General features: G+C 37.7%; 1 protein-coding gene across 1 annotated transcript in view; it reads left to right on the plus strand.

The window, feature by feature from the left end:
- The window catches only part of LOC131162689 (peptidyl-prolyl cis-trans isomerase CYP65), a 29,977-nt gene continuing 15,217 nt past the window's right edge, over positions 1-14,760 (plus strand). Inside the window, exons 1-7 of the mRNA XM_058119299.1 lie at positions 1-394; positions 498-560; positions 721-824; positions 6,400-6,491; positions 6,605-6,694; positions 6,815-6,890; positions 6,983-7,356. Of these exons, the coding sequence (XP_057975282.1) occupies positions 267-394; positions 498-560; positions 721-824; positions 6,400-6,491; positions 6,605-6,694; positions 6,815-6,890; positions 6,983-7,356 (927 nt within the window). The 5' untranslated portion in view covers positions 1-266. The remainder of the gene's footprint in view (positions 395-497; positions 561-720; positions 825-6,399; positions 6,492-6,604; positions 6,695-6,814; positions 6,891-6,982; positions 7,357-14,760) is intronic.

The raw sequence follows: 14,760 nt of genomic DNA on the forward strand, positions 1-14,760 counted from the left end.
ATTTTTCTTGGCCCATTGGGCCCGTGGGCCTGAAAATGGTTCATGACCGCCGCAGCGGAGAAAACTCGACTGAAGTCGGCGAACGCCGTCTCCGAGCCGGGAACGTTGAAGATAGGATATTATCTCTCTCTCTCTCTCTCTCTCCCGCCGCGTAGCAGAGCAAGAGCCTTTTTCAGTGAATCAGAATAACCGGCAGAGCAGATTGGGAGTAGCTGAAACCCTAGATTATCTAAATTATTATCTCCGTTCTTCGAGATAAGGGGGAAATGGGGAAGAAACAGCACAGCAAAGATCGGATGTTCATCACCAAAACGGAGTGGGCCACCGAATGGGGCGGTGCCAAATCCAAAGAAGTTCCCACCCCTTTCAAACGCCTCCCCTTCTACTGCTGCGCGTAAGCTCTCTCCTTGCCCCCTTTCTCATTTGCATAAGATTTTATCGCGTACCTCCTTATCTCTTACTAATTGAAGTTTTTCTATATCTGAATTTTGATGCAGTCTGACGTTCACGCCGTTCGAGGTCCCTGTGTGCACAAGCGATGGCAGCGTGTTTGACCTAATGTGGGTATTTTTGCTAATTCATAGTTATGTTCATACTCATATTTTTATTTATTTGTGTTTGTTGGTTTTCGCTTATCCCAAAAAAGGGTTCGATTTAACTAGGTTATTGGTAGTTGATAGCTATTCGGGGTTTAGGTTTGATTCGGAAATATGGGTGCAGGAACATAATACCGTACATCAGAAAGTTTGGGAAGCATCCTGTTACAGGAGTTCCGCTGAAACAGGAGGATCTTATTCCACTTAATTTCCACAAGAATTCAGAAGGTGTTTTCTCTGAAATGTTCTTCTCTTCTAACTTAATTTTATTCGGCTTGTTTGCCATTTTAGATATTTTGTTGCTGTTTATACACTCATTGGACGTAATGTATTGCTCCTGTGTAGAATCTTTAGGTTATGGATTTGTTGTGCTGAATTCAGATGCATTGTGTTTGGAATGTAGTCCAAATATAAGAAAAAACTTAAACACAAATCAAATACAAATACGAATACAAACATGATTTGCGATAAGGTTGAGACACAAATATCTTGCTCTCTTTAAGGAGATTTGAGCTCTTGGCGATTTTTTCAGCTTAGCCCACAAATCAGTATAGCAGAACTCCACTTGACTTGTCTCTTGGATACAACAACCTGATTTGAATTTTATGACTCTTCCCAATTCTGCACAAAATGAAGAGAATTTAAAACTCCACAAAAGAACACATTTCTTTTGTTTTAAAACTCTCTAGTTTCGAATGATAATGAGAATAATGTGAAGATGTTGGTATGTAGAAATTATGTTGTGTATGAACTATGCTATTTGCTATATTGAGCCAAGACTTTAGGACTCTATTTATATGCACACCAGGCTTTTCGTTACCCATGCACCTAATAAATAGGATATATCTAAAATAAATTAAGTACATATTCAAAATCAAGTTACACTAACGTAAATGTCTTATGAATTAATGTTATACAAGAATTAAAACTCATCTAAATGTATATACATTTCTCTATCCAAGGTACATGCCTTATCCCAAGATACATTTACTCCACATATAATTAATAATATTAAAATATAAAGATACACTAATAATTCCCCCCTCATTTTAATATTATGCATGAATGTGCATGTAGAGAGTTTAACAACCAAAAAGGGATAATTATACACAATGAAGGTGTGCTCTGCATTGAACCTTCACTCTTAGTGAATAATAATCTTTACTCCAGAGTCAATATTAGTCTCAGACTTGAACTATAACTGATTAAGGGAAATAAAGTATTAATGCTCACACATAATGATCTAGATGTTGGCATGAGCTTTAACCGCTGACACATTTTGGCCTTGCGCTAATCCCAGTTTCATGAGTATATTTGAGAATAAGCCTAATTCTCATAAAAAAACGGCCCCACTCTCATGCTCACATAGTTGAAATTTGTCAAGGGTGCTCATGTAACTCTTAACATCCCACTCATAAAAGATGCAGATGTTGGAAATATTATAGAAGGAAAAAAATTTACTAATAAAAATATAAGTACTTATCAGAAGCTGAGGCGTGTAAGGACCACTGTCCATAAAGCAGATTTCGCGTCTACAGAGAACATTTCTCGGTGTATATAATCACTGCACGCATGACTATCAGGATTACTCAGCTGACTTGGTTTTGTATGCACTCATAGACACAAGAGCTTTAGGAGATGTACTGTCATTTACTTACCCAAAAAAATATAAATCTCAAGAAAGTGTAGACAATAAAGTTATCTCAAAGAAGAAAAACTATATTTTAAAATGAAGCTGAATCACAATTTATATAGATAAAATTCAGTATAACTTCTAGCATCATAAATATGAAATGTTAAAATAGTAGTTAATATTCTAAAAACGTTAAAACTAATATATTAAATTTAACGTATGCTCAATTAAAATAAAAAGCGACGACTGTTATATAATATTTATTAAACTGATAATTTTTTTTTTTAAATTTGAAACATCCAACATAAATATCAACAACAGATTATCATTACGAGTCTTAAAACTCAACCTTCCCCATTACAGGATAAATGCACTTACACCATAAGGATAAGTTTAAGATAATAGTGCATTTCTTAAGACCATCATATGATTCGTTCTTCCCGTTGAATCCAATTACATGATCTCTAGTCTGTGGGTTGGGTATCCTCTTACGTGGTTCATGATTTTATGGGCTTCAATCCCATCCCTCTCGATATATTCCAGACCCTTTCTCTTGCTAAGACCTTAGTTAATGAATCTGCAAAATTTTTAGTAGATCTTATATAATTCCCATTAATGATGCCATTACTTAAATATGATCTCACAGTATTATGTTTCCTTTTTATGTGTCTAGATTTACGGTTATTCATTCTACCAATTACAACAATGCTATCACAATTAATTAAGATAGGTGGTATTGGCTTTTCCTAAAATAGAATTTTACATAACATATCTCTCAATCAACTTGCTTCCTCAGTAGCTGATGCTAAAGCAATTAGCTCAACTTCCATAGTTGAGTTAGCAATTATTGTTTGTTATTTAAATTTCCAACAAATAGCACCATCACTTAGTAAAAACATAATAGTGGTAGAGAGGGAATCACTTGACAAAGTATTCTAATCGACGGCACAAAAACCTTCAAGTACTGTTGGATACTTTGTAAATGACATGCCATAATTTTTGGTTCCAGCTAAATACTTCATTATACACTCAAAAGCATTCCAGTGTTTTTTAACTGGTTTGTTAGAAAATCTACTAGGTACTCCTACTGCATAGCCAATTTCAGGTCTAGTTAAATCAATTGCATATCTTAGGCTACTAATAATGCTACTATATACTTTTTGATTAATCACTTCATTTTCACTCTCAATTTGAAATAAGTCATTACTTGAATTAAAAGGAGTAGAGACATGCTTACATTTATTGTAGCCATATTTATTCAAAATTTTTTTAAAGTAATGCGACTGATCAAGAAATATACCCCCATGATCTTGTAATTTTCATGCCTAAAATAACATTAGCCTCACTTAAAACTTTCATTTCAAAAGCATAACTTTTATTTTTCAATAAATAAACACGCGTATATTTTGAAAAATCATCAGTAAAAGTGATAAAATATCTATTTCCTCCACGATTTAAAATTCCTTCAAATTCACACAAATCTATGTTTACTCATGATTCTTACTTATCTACTATTATTATGAGATAAATAAGCATGCCAAAAATTTAAGGAAGAAAAGCAAGTAAATAGAAGTTGAGGATGCTTTATTATCATTCTTAATACTTAATTTAAACATCCAATCACAAGCATAACCTTTGCCCACAAATATCTCATTCTTAGTAATTACATTTTGGTCAGATTCCATAGTTTGTTTAAACCCTGCTTTATTAAGAAGAAAACTTGACACCAAATTCTTTCTAATGGAAGGAGTATAATACACATCTTTTAATACTAATACCCTTTCAAATGTAAACTTCAATTCAACCTCCTCACTACCAAACAGTTGGGTGGTATGAGAATCACCAAGCATAATGGTTTTAGGTTCCTTAAAAGGAGTGTGCCCCTTGAACCAAGTTTTATCATAGCAGACATTTCTATTAGCACCTGAGTTTGCCCACCACCTTTCAATACTATGGACTATATTTATGTCTATAATCATAGCCACAAATGGTTCCTCAACTATATTGGCTTGAGGATTAGGCCTATCTTTTCGAAATTTGCAAATTCTAGCAATATGCCCATTTTGCTACAAACGAAGCAAACATTATTGCTTTGCTTGTTTTGATTATAAGGGGGTCCTTGGCTCCAATTTTTTTAGTAGGGTTGCCCCTATTATTTTTGTGAGGTCTACCATTATTTCTCATATTTGTCTTCTTAGGCTTTAATTGCGGGTTTTTAGGGAAATGACCAATAGGCAAAATAGTATGTTCAGAAGCAATTAAATTTACCTTTGTGGTAGTACTATTATTAGTATTACTGCTGCTTTCCTGCATAAGCACATGTTGCCCTCTTGCCTCTTCCTTTACACGTATTTGAGTTATCAAGGTCTCGAGAGACATATCCTTCTGATTGTAGTGCATGCTCTTTTGGATTTCTTTCGAAGATGGGGATAACTAGTCAATGATTCCAGTTACAATAAGATTGTCTCCAATTTTGATGCCTTTGGATGTAACTTCCGCTTTTGTCATCTAGAAATCTTGCGCTTGCTCTACAATCGATTTTCCATCCATCATTTGATAATGGAAAAATCGGCTAGCTGCATATTTATTTGCCCCTGCTTCCTCAGTATCATACTTATTTTGCAAAGCTTTCTAGATTTTCTTTGCAGGGGAATAAGTAGTATCATAATAATCATAAAAATGATCGGCAAGACAATTTAAAATATAAAACCGACATTTATACTCATTTTTTGTATTGTTCTAACTTTTCATGGTGGTCAACTAACTCATCTTCATTCATGTTATCGATATTGATTTTGTTGGGATGCTTCTTGGTAAGAACATAGGCAACCTTGAGGACACTGAGGTAGAAGTGCACCTTGCCTTTCCACTTGAAGTGGGCTCCTTTGAACTGAGAGGGCTTGTTGAGACCTTCAACATTTTAATTGGGTTTTTTGACTATAGGCTCCATATTTTTTGAATCTCTTTAATATTGTTAGGAATATAGTACAAATATAAGAAAAAACTTAAAACACAAATCAAATACAAACATGATTTGCAATGAGGTTGAGGCTCGGATATCTCGCTCTCTTTAAGGATATTCAAGCCGCTTGCAGTTTTTTCAGCTTAGCCCACAAACTGGTGCAGTTGAACCCCACTTGACTTGTCTCCTCTAGGATACAACAACCCGATTTGAATTGTATGATTCTCTCCAATTCTGCACAAAAAAGAAGGGAGTCCAAAGCTCCACAAAAGAGCACCTTTCTTTTGTTATTAAACTCTCTAGTCTTGAATGATGATGAGAATTATGTGAAGATGTTGGTATATAGAAATTATGTTGTATATGAACTCTGCTATATTGAGGCAAGACTATAGGGGTCTATTTATAGGCACACTAGACCTTTGGTTACCCATGCACCTAATAATTAGGATGTATCTAAGATAAATTAGGTACATATCCAAAATCAAGGTACACTCACATAAATGTTTTATGAATTAATGTGATACAAGAATTAAAGACTCATCTAAATGTAGATACATTTCTCTATCCAAGGTACATGCCTTATCCCAAGATACGTTCACTCCACATATAATTGATAATATTAAAATATTTAAGTACACTAATACATTGTAGAAGGCAAACAAGTTGATTCTGAAAATGAATACTATGAAGCCATATCACAAGCTTGAGAGCAAAAAAATGAGTGAAATATGACAATTCTTGATGAAGATACACCCAGAAGGCATAAATTTTTTTTCCTTGGTTATGGTTTTGTTGTGCTGAGTTGAGATGCATTGTAGTGAGCAAACAAGTTGATTCTGGAAATGAATACTATGAAACCATGTCACAAGCTTGAGAGCTAAAAACTGAGAAGTAGTGACTACAATTCTTAAATGATGATGCACCTAGAAGGCATAAATGTTTTCCTTGGAATTATCAACATAAATGTTTTGTCACAATGAATAATTGAAGCTAAACCTTGAAATTACTGAAGTTTCATTTGTTTGAATTTTCTGTGATCTTCATAAATGTTTTTCCTTGTATCATTTTGGTTATTCTCCCAGCTCCTAGTCCATGACAGGGTGCCTTGTTTTGTCCACCATTTTGCAAGTCATGTTTTGGAGGTTTGCCCTTCCAATTTTATTTGTCAGTTTAATTAATTATGAGACCATTTCCCATTTGCTATGTAGGAGAGTATCAATGCCCAGTGTTGAACAAAGTTTTTACTGAATTTACGCATATAGTTTCTGTGAGGACTACAGGAAATGTGTTCTGCTATGAGGTTTGTTTCTTTATTGATGATCAATACTAATACTAGTATTTTATAGTGTTCTCTGTATTTAATTTGTTTCAACTATCAAGTTCTAAAACCTATGTGTTGCTTTTATTGTGTAGGCTATCAAAGAATTAAACCTAAAAACAAAGAACTGGAAGGAGCTCCTCACTGATGAACCCTTCACAAGGGAAGACCTTATCACAATTCAGGTAATTAGCAATTTTGATTTAAGTACCCTGGTTTGGTCAAAAGGGAAGTGTGTTAGTAATGGATGGAGGATTACTATGAGGATGCCACTAATTTTCCTTTTCATGACTATTTATATGTAGAATCCCAATGCACTTGACGGTAAAGTTCTTCTGGATTTCGATCATGTTAAAAATAGTTTGAAGCTTGATGATGAAGGTTAGCTATAGTCTTTGCCAGCTTTCAGTTTATAGCAGTTGACTTTCTTAATCCCTTCTTTGAATATGACTTCTTTTCTCTCTCTGTGTTAGAACTCAAAAGAATGAGTTCAGATCCAACCTATAACATAAATGTTTCTGGAGACATCAAGCAGATGCTGGAGGAGCTTGGAACTGAGAAAGGTCGGCAAACTGCCTTGCATGGGGGAGGTGGAAACAAGGCTCAAAGTGAACGAGCAGCTGCACTTGCTGCCATTTTAGCTGCAAGATCACGTATCAAAGAAGATTCAAAATCAGATTTGAATGGAGAAGTTAATGCCAAGCAGGTTTACAGTATTGTAGATGCCGCATCTGCTTCCGTACACGGAAGAAGTGCTGCTGCAGCCAAATCTGCTTCAACTGATAAAACTGCTGCTCGGATAGCCTTGCATATGGCTGGTGAGAGGGCTCCTGTTAATGCGAAGCTGGTTAGTAGTTTCCAAACTAGAAATGTCTCTGATGCAAAAGAACACAAGGCATAAATGTTTAATACTCTCTTTTATATGAAAGCTCAAGACGCACAGATAATATAAACGTTTAATTGCCAATAATAAATAAAATATTTTGTATGAAAGCTCAAGACACACAGATAATCTAAATGGTTTATTGCCAATAATAAATAAAATATGCAATATCAGTAGAATGTTACTACCTCTTCGTGCATGTCCAATTCTTTACTACTATGTTACACTTATCCGATGTGAATTTCAGGGAGGGAAATCTTGGAATATGGATTTCATTTTATGATTTTAATTTTTCTTTATTGTGGACCAAAATGGAAAAAGAAGGATACGGTATGCCAATATTTGGAAACAGTCTTCCCTCTTAGTCAATGTTAGGTGTATCGATGACCCTTTGAGATATTCCTTTTTCATGGTGGAGATTGCGTGACAACTGAAAATATATTTTTGATTAATTTCCAAGAATGTGTGACATGTACATTCAAGTATTTGTATATGGTAAATGCTGAAGACTTATAAGGAAAAATATTCAGCTAGTGAGATCAATTCAACTTGACTATTCTTACCTGAACTTTCTGTAACTCATCACTGGTTTTTTTGGGCTATGCTGTGGAAATCCCTTTTTTTTCCATTTTATCTTATACAGTGCATATTTTTTACTAAAAATGGTTACCCTTAACAACTTTGGCACAGGCTATTTTGAGTCTTTTCCATATACCTTTATCTTGGGTTGCATGCTTGTATCACTCTTTGCTGTGCAGCAATTAAGTTTTTGTTGTTTTGACTTATGTTACCTCTTTGCTATTTTTTTTTTTTTTTTTTGATTTGCTATTTTTCTGGCATCAACAAGCATTTTTAATTATTTTCCCATTGAAAACCATATCTATACTTACCTCTTTGTCATTTTTTATTTTGGTTTTCTATTCTAAAGCACATTGTTACAGTGAAATAATGCTACCTTTTATGCTGCCTACTTTTGTTGTCGTCAACAAGTGCTTTTTAACTATTTTTGCCCATTGAAGATCATGTTTATACAAATCACTGCAAGTGAAAAGACAGGTGTTTGAACATCATTGACTTAGAAGTCATAGAAAGAGGAAGATGGACATGGAATAGATTTCACTGCCAATCTAATGTTTAGTTGCTAGAAAATGACATTATATAAATATATATTTTTGGGGGATGATGGTGGAGATGATGAGAATGAAGAGCATGTAGTGCAGGACCTTCATACTACTGCATTTGGTTATATATAGGTTATGGGGCTTTGATGTCAATGCAAGACTACATATAATTGGGATGTTTATTTATTCATTATTTTTGGTTTATAGGGGTTGGGATGTTTATTTACTAGTTGTAAGCTTTTGCAATGCATTGGACCAAAGCTTGGGGTGATGTGACATCATAATATGCTTTTTTTTTTTTTCAATAAAAAATTGAAAATGAATTAGGAACAAAAATGCGAGGACAAAAAATGACAGCCATAAAAAAATCAATCTGTATATGTAATAGTCATGAGCCAAGCCATTTTGCTTGCCTGTGACCGCTTGTCTTGTACGTTTGGGATGGGCTTCCATCATGTAAATACTAGCGTAAGGTTATTTTTCAGAGATAGTTTTTCCCTAGGTTAAAAAGGGGAGTATGACTCCTCGGTCATATTGATGTTTCCTAGTGTTAGAGTGAGAATAACGTAGGAAGCTTTTTAGAGGAGGGTGAGTGTTCATCAACTTGTAAAATTCACTAGCTATTGTCAACGTGTTTAGCTTACTTGTCTCCTCGCTAGACACACATTGTTAATGGAGGTATTGATAATGAATTGCGTTGCTTGAATGTTTATTGCTTATGTGCCATTGCTTTCATAAGTTGCTTATTGCTTCCACTTATATCTGCTTGAATGACAATGAAAGTGTTTTGTTGGTGAATTGTGGTAAACGCTAGGCTCGCTAGTTAAACAAGAGTGCTTTAGCTAGTGCCGCACAGTCATTCACAAAGGTTTGAAATATTCGGCCCGTGACACCTGGTTAGTTGCCATGTGAATTCAATTGCCTTCATTGTGGGATTGGTAAAACTTGGTAAATGACCATGTCGACTAATGCCCAAAGAATTAATGTGCTGGAAGCATAGACTGAGATGGCAGCCAACAATGTGGTCGTAGAGATGGCCCAATTGACAAAACGTGTTGATTAATTGGAGGGATTGCAAAAGCATCAACAAAGTTCGATGGTGGAAATGTCAGAGGACTTTCACCACACCGTGGAGATCTTGCAAGCTCAGATAGCTTATCTGACTGCAAAGATGACTGTGATGGTTCTTGCTATGGGAAACTCTAACACTCAAGGTTTAGCAACACTAAGGTACCAGAACCTATAGGGGTGCCCATGATGCCAAGGAGTTGGAGAATTTCTTGTTTGATATGGAGCCGTACTTTTGCGCTTTGAGGACAGACTCAGAATAGGTGAAAGTGGATATTGCGACTATGTACTTGGTTGGTGACGCCAAACTGTGGTGGCATACTAAGTACAATGAAATTGAGAATGGATGTTGTGTAGTGGATTGGTGGGCAGATTTGAAGAGAGAGCTCAAGGCCCAATTCCTTTCTTGAGAATGTTGAGTACAATGCAAGGAGGAAGCTGAGAGACCTCAAGCATACTGGGTCAATCAAGGAATAATGAAACAATTTTCTGTTTTGATGTTGGTTATCAGGGACATGTCAGAATTCAAGACTTGTCTACTGCACAATCTGCCGTGGAATGCTTGACTGACTGCACTGGTGATAATACCGCTTTGTTCAAAGAGAGTGGCGTATGTGGAAATAGTAGAAAGCCTTTCAAGAAGGGCAAACCCAAAAGTGGGGGAGCCGATTTTAAGACATCAACTTCAACATAAGCTTCATTGTCTTGAGGGTTCAACACCCAATGGAAAGGGTAAATTTTCATGCTACTTATGTTAAGGCCCTCACAGAGTTGCCGAGTGCCCTTACAAGGCATCACTCAATGCTTTACAAGCTTCCATCGTGGAGGGGGGCATTGCAAAGTGATGAGGAAGAGGAGGATACCCTGAGGATGGGTGCAATGCGGCTAGTGAACGCATTGGAAAAGTAGGTGAAAGCACCAAAAGTTACACAGGCGAAAGGATTGATGTTTGTGGACTTGAGGATCAATGGGAAGACTACCATGCTATGGTGGATACCGGAGCTACTCATAATTTTGTTTCATTAATAGAAGTAGGGAGACTCAACTTATCCTTGGAGAAGGATTCAGGATGCATGAAAGCGGTGAATTTTGTAGCCCAGCATACTCTGGGAGTAGCTAAGCAAGTGACTGTGAAACTTGGGCAGTGGGCAGGTTATGCGAATTTCACAGCGGTGCCATTGGATGACTTTCAATTCATTTTGGGAATGGAATTCCTGAGGTAGACTAAGACAGTGTCGATGCCTTTTGCGGGTTCCCTATGTCTGATGGGAGATCACCCTTGCATGGTGCAAGCCGTTGCAAAGAAAGGAGAGGATGAAAAGTTCCTTTCAACCATGCAACTTAAGAAGAGATTGAGAAGGGGTGAGCAGACATATCTAGCCACAGTGGTGGTAGAGGAAGAAGTAGGCTAAAAGCTGGTGCCTACGACCATCCAAGTTGTGTTGGATGAGTACAAGGAGGTGATGCTGGATAAGTTGCCTCATAACTTGCCTCTACGATTAGGTGTGGAGCATGAGATCGAGTTATTGCCTGGAGTGAAGCCAATTGCCAAGGGACTATATTGGATGGCGCCTTCAGAGCTTGCAGAGTTGAGAAAACAACTTGATGATTTGTGGAAGCGGCATATATTCCCCCTTCCAAAGCACCATTTGAAGCACCGATGTTGTTTTAGAGGAAACATGATAGGAGCATGCGGATGTGTGTAGACTACCGTGCGCTCAACAAGGTGACAGTGCGCAACAGGTTTCCTGCTCCATTGATTGCTGATTTGTTTGATCAGCTAAGTCATGCCAAGTATTTCACTAAACTCGACTTGAGGTTGGACTACTATGAGGTGAGAATTGCTGATGGGGATGAGCCGAAGACAAATTGTGTGACGCGGTATAAGGCATATGAATTCTTGGTGATGCCATTCGGGTTGACGAATGCGCTTGCGACATTCTGTACCTTGATGAATCAAGTATTTCGTGAGTACCTTGACAAGTTTGTTGCGGTGTACTTGGATGATATTGTCACCTATAGTTCCACTCTGGAGGAACATAAAGAGCATCTACGGAAGGTGTTTGACAAACTGAAGGAGAACAATTTATATGTGAAGAAAGAAAAGTGCTCTTTCGTTCAACGGAGCATCAAATTCCTTGGTCATGTGATTGAACAAGGTCATATCAGGATGGATATAGAGAAGGTGAGAGCTATTTGAGAATGGAAGATCCCAACGACAGTGAAGGAGCTGTGTTCCATTCTTGGTCTTGCCAATTATTACAGGAAGTTTGTAGAAGGGTACTTGAGGAGAACTGCTCCTTTGACATAATTACTAAAGAAGAGTCAGGGGTGGAATTGGATAGAGAAATGATGGGGAGCCTTTGATGACTTGAAGGACGTCATGATGAGAGATTCGGTACTTGCTCTTTCGGACGTCATGAAACCCTTCGAGGTACAAATAGATGCATTGAACTACACCCTTGGAGAAGTCTTTTTACATGAGGGATATCCTGTTGCGTACGAGAGCCATAAGCTTAGTGAAGCGGAACGGAGGCACATAGCTCAAGAGAAGGAGATGTTAGTGGTGATACCTCCGCGTGTGGCGACATTGCTTACTTGGGTCAAGGTTTGTGGTGAAAATGGATAACTCAAGTGTTAGTCACTTCTTCACACAACCGAAGTTGACACCCAAGCAGGGTTGGTGGCAAGAATTCTTGGCAGAATTTGATTTCTCATTTGAGCACAAGGCGGGGTGCTTGAATCGAGTTGCTGATGCATTGAGTAGGAAGGCCGAGCTAGCGGCTTTACAGATGGTAACACACTTGACAGGGAGTACCGTTACCACGACGATGCTGGAGTGCATAAAGGAGAATTTAGCCAAAAATCCAATTGCGCAGAACCTCATGAAGCTGAAAGAAGAGGGGAAAGCACCTCATTTTTGGATGTAAGATGGATTGTTGATGACCCATGGTAGCCAGCTCTTTTGTATCACGAGCTAGAGATATGAGGAAGACACTACTGAGAGAGTGTCATGATACCATGTGGGCCAGACATCGAGGATGGTAGCACACTTTGGCATTACTAAAGCAGAGGTATTATTGGCCGCACATGCGTGATGATATGGTTGATTATACCCGGACTTGTCTCACCTACCAACAAGACAAGCTGGAGTGGAAGAAGATTGCAAGGCTATTGGAGCCCCTACTAGTACCATCCAGATTGTGGGAAGTGTCTCACTGGATTTCATCACCAACTTGCCCAAAGTGGGAGATGCAGGGTCTATACTTTGTGGTTATAGACAAATTTTCGAAGTATGGTATGTTTATACTTGCATTGAAGTATTGTTCGGCAGAGGAGACAATACAACTATTCTTTAAGAATATTGTGAAGTATTGGGGTGTTCCCCAAGATATTGTTAATGATCGAGACTCAAGATTCACTGGCAACTTCTAGACAGAACTTTTCAGAATCCTCGGTTCACAGCTTGACATCTCTTCGAGCTATCATCCACAGATATACAGACAAACGGAGAGATTCAACGGGCTACTAGAAGAGTACTTGCGCCATTTCGTCAAAACCAATCGGAAGAATTGGGTGTAACTACTTGATGTGGCTAAGTTCTATTTCAATGCTCAAAAGAGCTCAACAACCAATAAAAGTCATTTTGAGCTTTTTATAGGCCAACAGTCGTTGTTACCTCACACAGTGGATGAGCTGTACAGAGGAAAGAGTCCTAGAGCATACATCTTCTCCAAGGAATGGAGATAAAATGTAGAGATTGCTCGAGCCTACCTGGAGAAAGCTTCTAAGCGGATGAAGAAGTGGGCAGATAAAGGGAGAAGATTGCAACACTTCAACGTAGGACTTGGTGCTTGTCAAGTTCAATCTTGAATAGGTCAGGTCAGTACGGGGACAAGATAGGGGACTACTTCGTAAATATGAAGGACTAGTCACCATCTTGGCGAAAGTCGGGAAGGCTTTTTACAGAATTGACCCTCTAGCTTGGATGAAAGTGCATCTTGCGTTTCACGTCAGTCGCTTCAAGCTGTTCAATGTTGACACCGAAGATCCAAGTAGAATTCAGTCAACCAGAGCATAATTGAAGACAGTGTAACCCGATAGACGAGAAATTGAAGACATCCTTTCAGATAGAGAGTTTACATCCTCAAGGAAGAAGCGGTAGAGTTCTTAGTGAAGTGGAAAGGCCTTGGCGACGAAGAAATCAGCTGGGTTTTTGCGGAAGATATGCAACCGTTCGTGGACAAAGTTGAAGTGTACCTAGTGTCAAAGTCTACAAGGACATTGACCGCATAAGTGGGGGAGCATCACGAGCCGAGCTTGTTCAGGACATTATGCTTGCCTGGGTTTTCATCATGTAAATACTAGTGTAAGGTTATTTTTCACAAATAGTTTTTCCCTAAGCTAAAAAGAGGAGTATGACTCCTTGGTCATATTGATGTTTCCTAGTGCCAGAGTGAGAATACCATAGAAAACTCTTTAAGGAGGGTGAGTGTTCATCAACTTGTAAAACTCGCTATCTATTGTCAATGTATTTAGCCTACTTGCTTCCCTTGCTAGACACAGATTGTTATCCGAGGTGTTGATAATGAATTTACGTTGCTTCAATGTTTGCTTCTTAAGTGTCATTGCTTTCATAAGTTGCTTATTGCTTCTGCTTATATCTGTTTAAATGACAATGAAAGTGTTTTGTTGGTGAATTGTGGTAAATGCTAGGTTGGCTAGTTAAATAAGAGTGCTTTAGCTAGTGCCACATGGTCCATTCACAAAGCTGTGAAATATTCAGCCCGTGACTTGGAACCAATGCTTGAGGTGATGCGACATCATAATTTATTTATTTATTTTTTTCAGTAAAAAGTTGCAAATGAATTAGAAAAAAAAATAATGAGCGGACAAAAATGACAGCTAGAACAAAACCATGCTGTATATGTAATAGTTTACAAGAACTTGTAAATGTAAAGGTTGCCCTAGTGATATAATATATATATATATATATATATATATATCCTTTGGAGGGCCCTTCTAGAGGTGGTGGTGGTTTTAGGTTACAATAAGTGGGCGTTTGGTTCGCGGCATAAAAATATTTCCATGGGGTGACATTCTTGGGAGCGGGGTGCCTGTGGGGAATATTTTTGTTTGGTTTGCGTTGTAAGATTCCTATGATTTACTGTAGTAGACA

This window comes from Malania oleifera, chromosome 1 (assembly GCF_029873635.1).
Source record: "Malania oleifera isolate guangnan ecotype guangnan chromosome 1, ASM2987363v1, whole genome shotgun sequence".
Taxonomy (NCBI): domain Eukaryota; kingdom Viridiplantae; phylum Streptophyta; class Magnoliopsida; order Santalales; family Ximeniaceae; genus Malania; species Malania oleifera.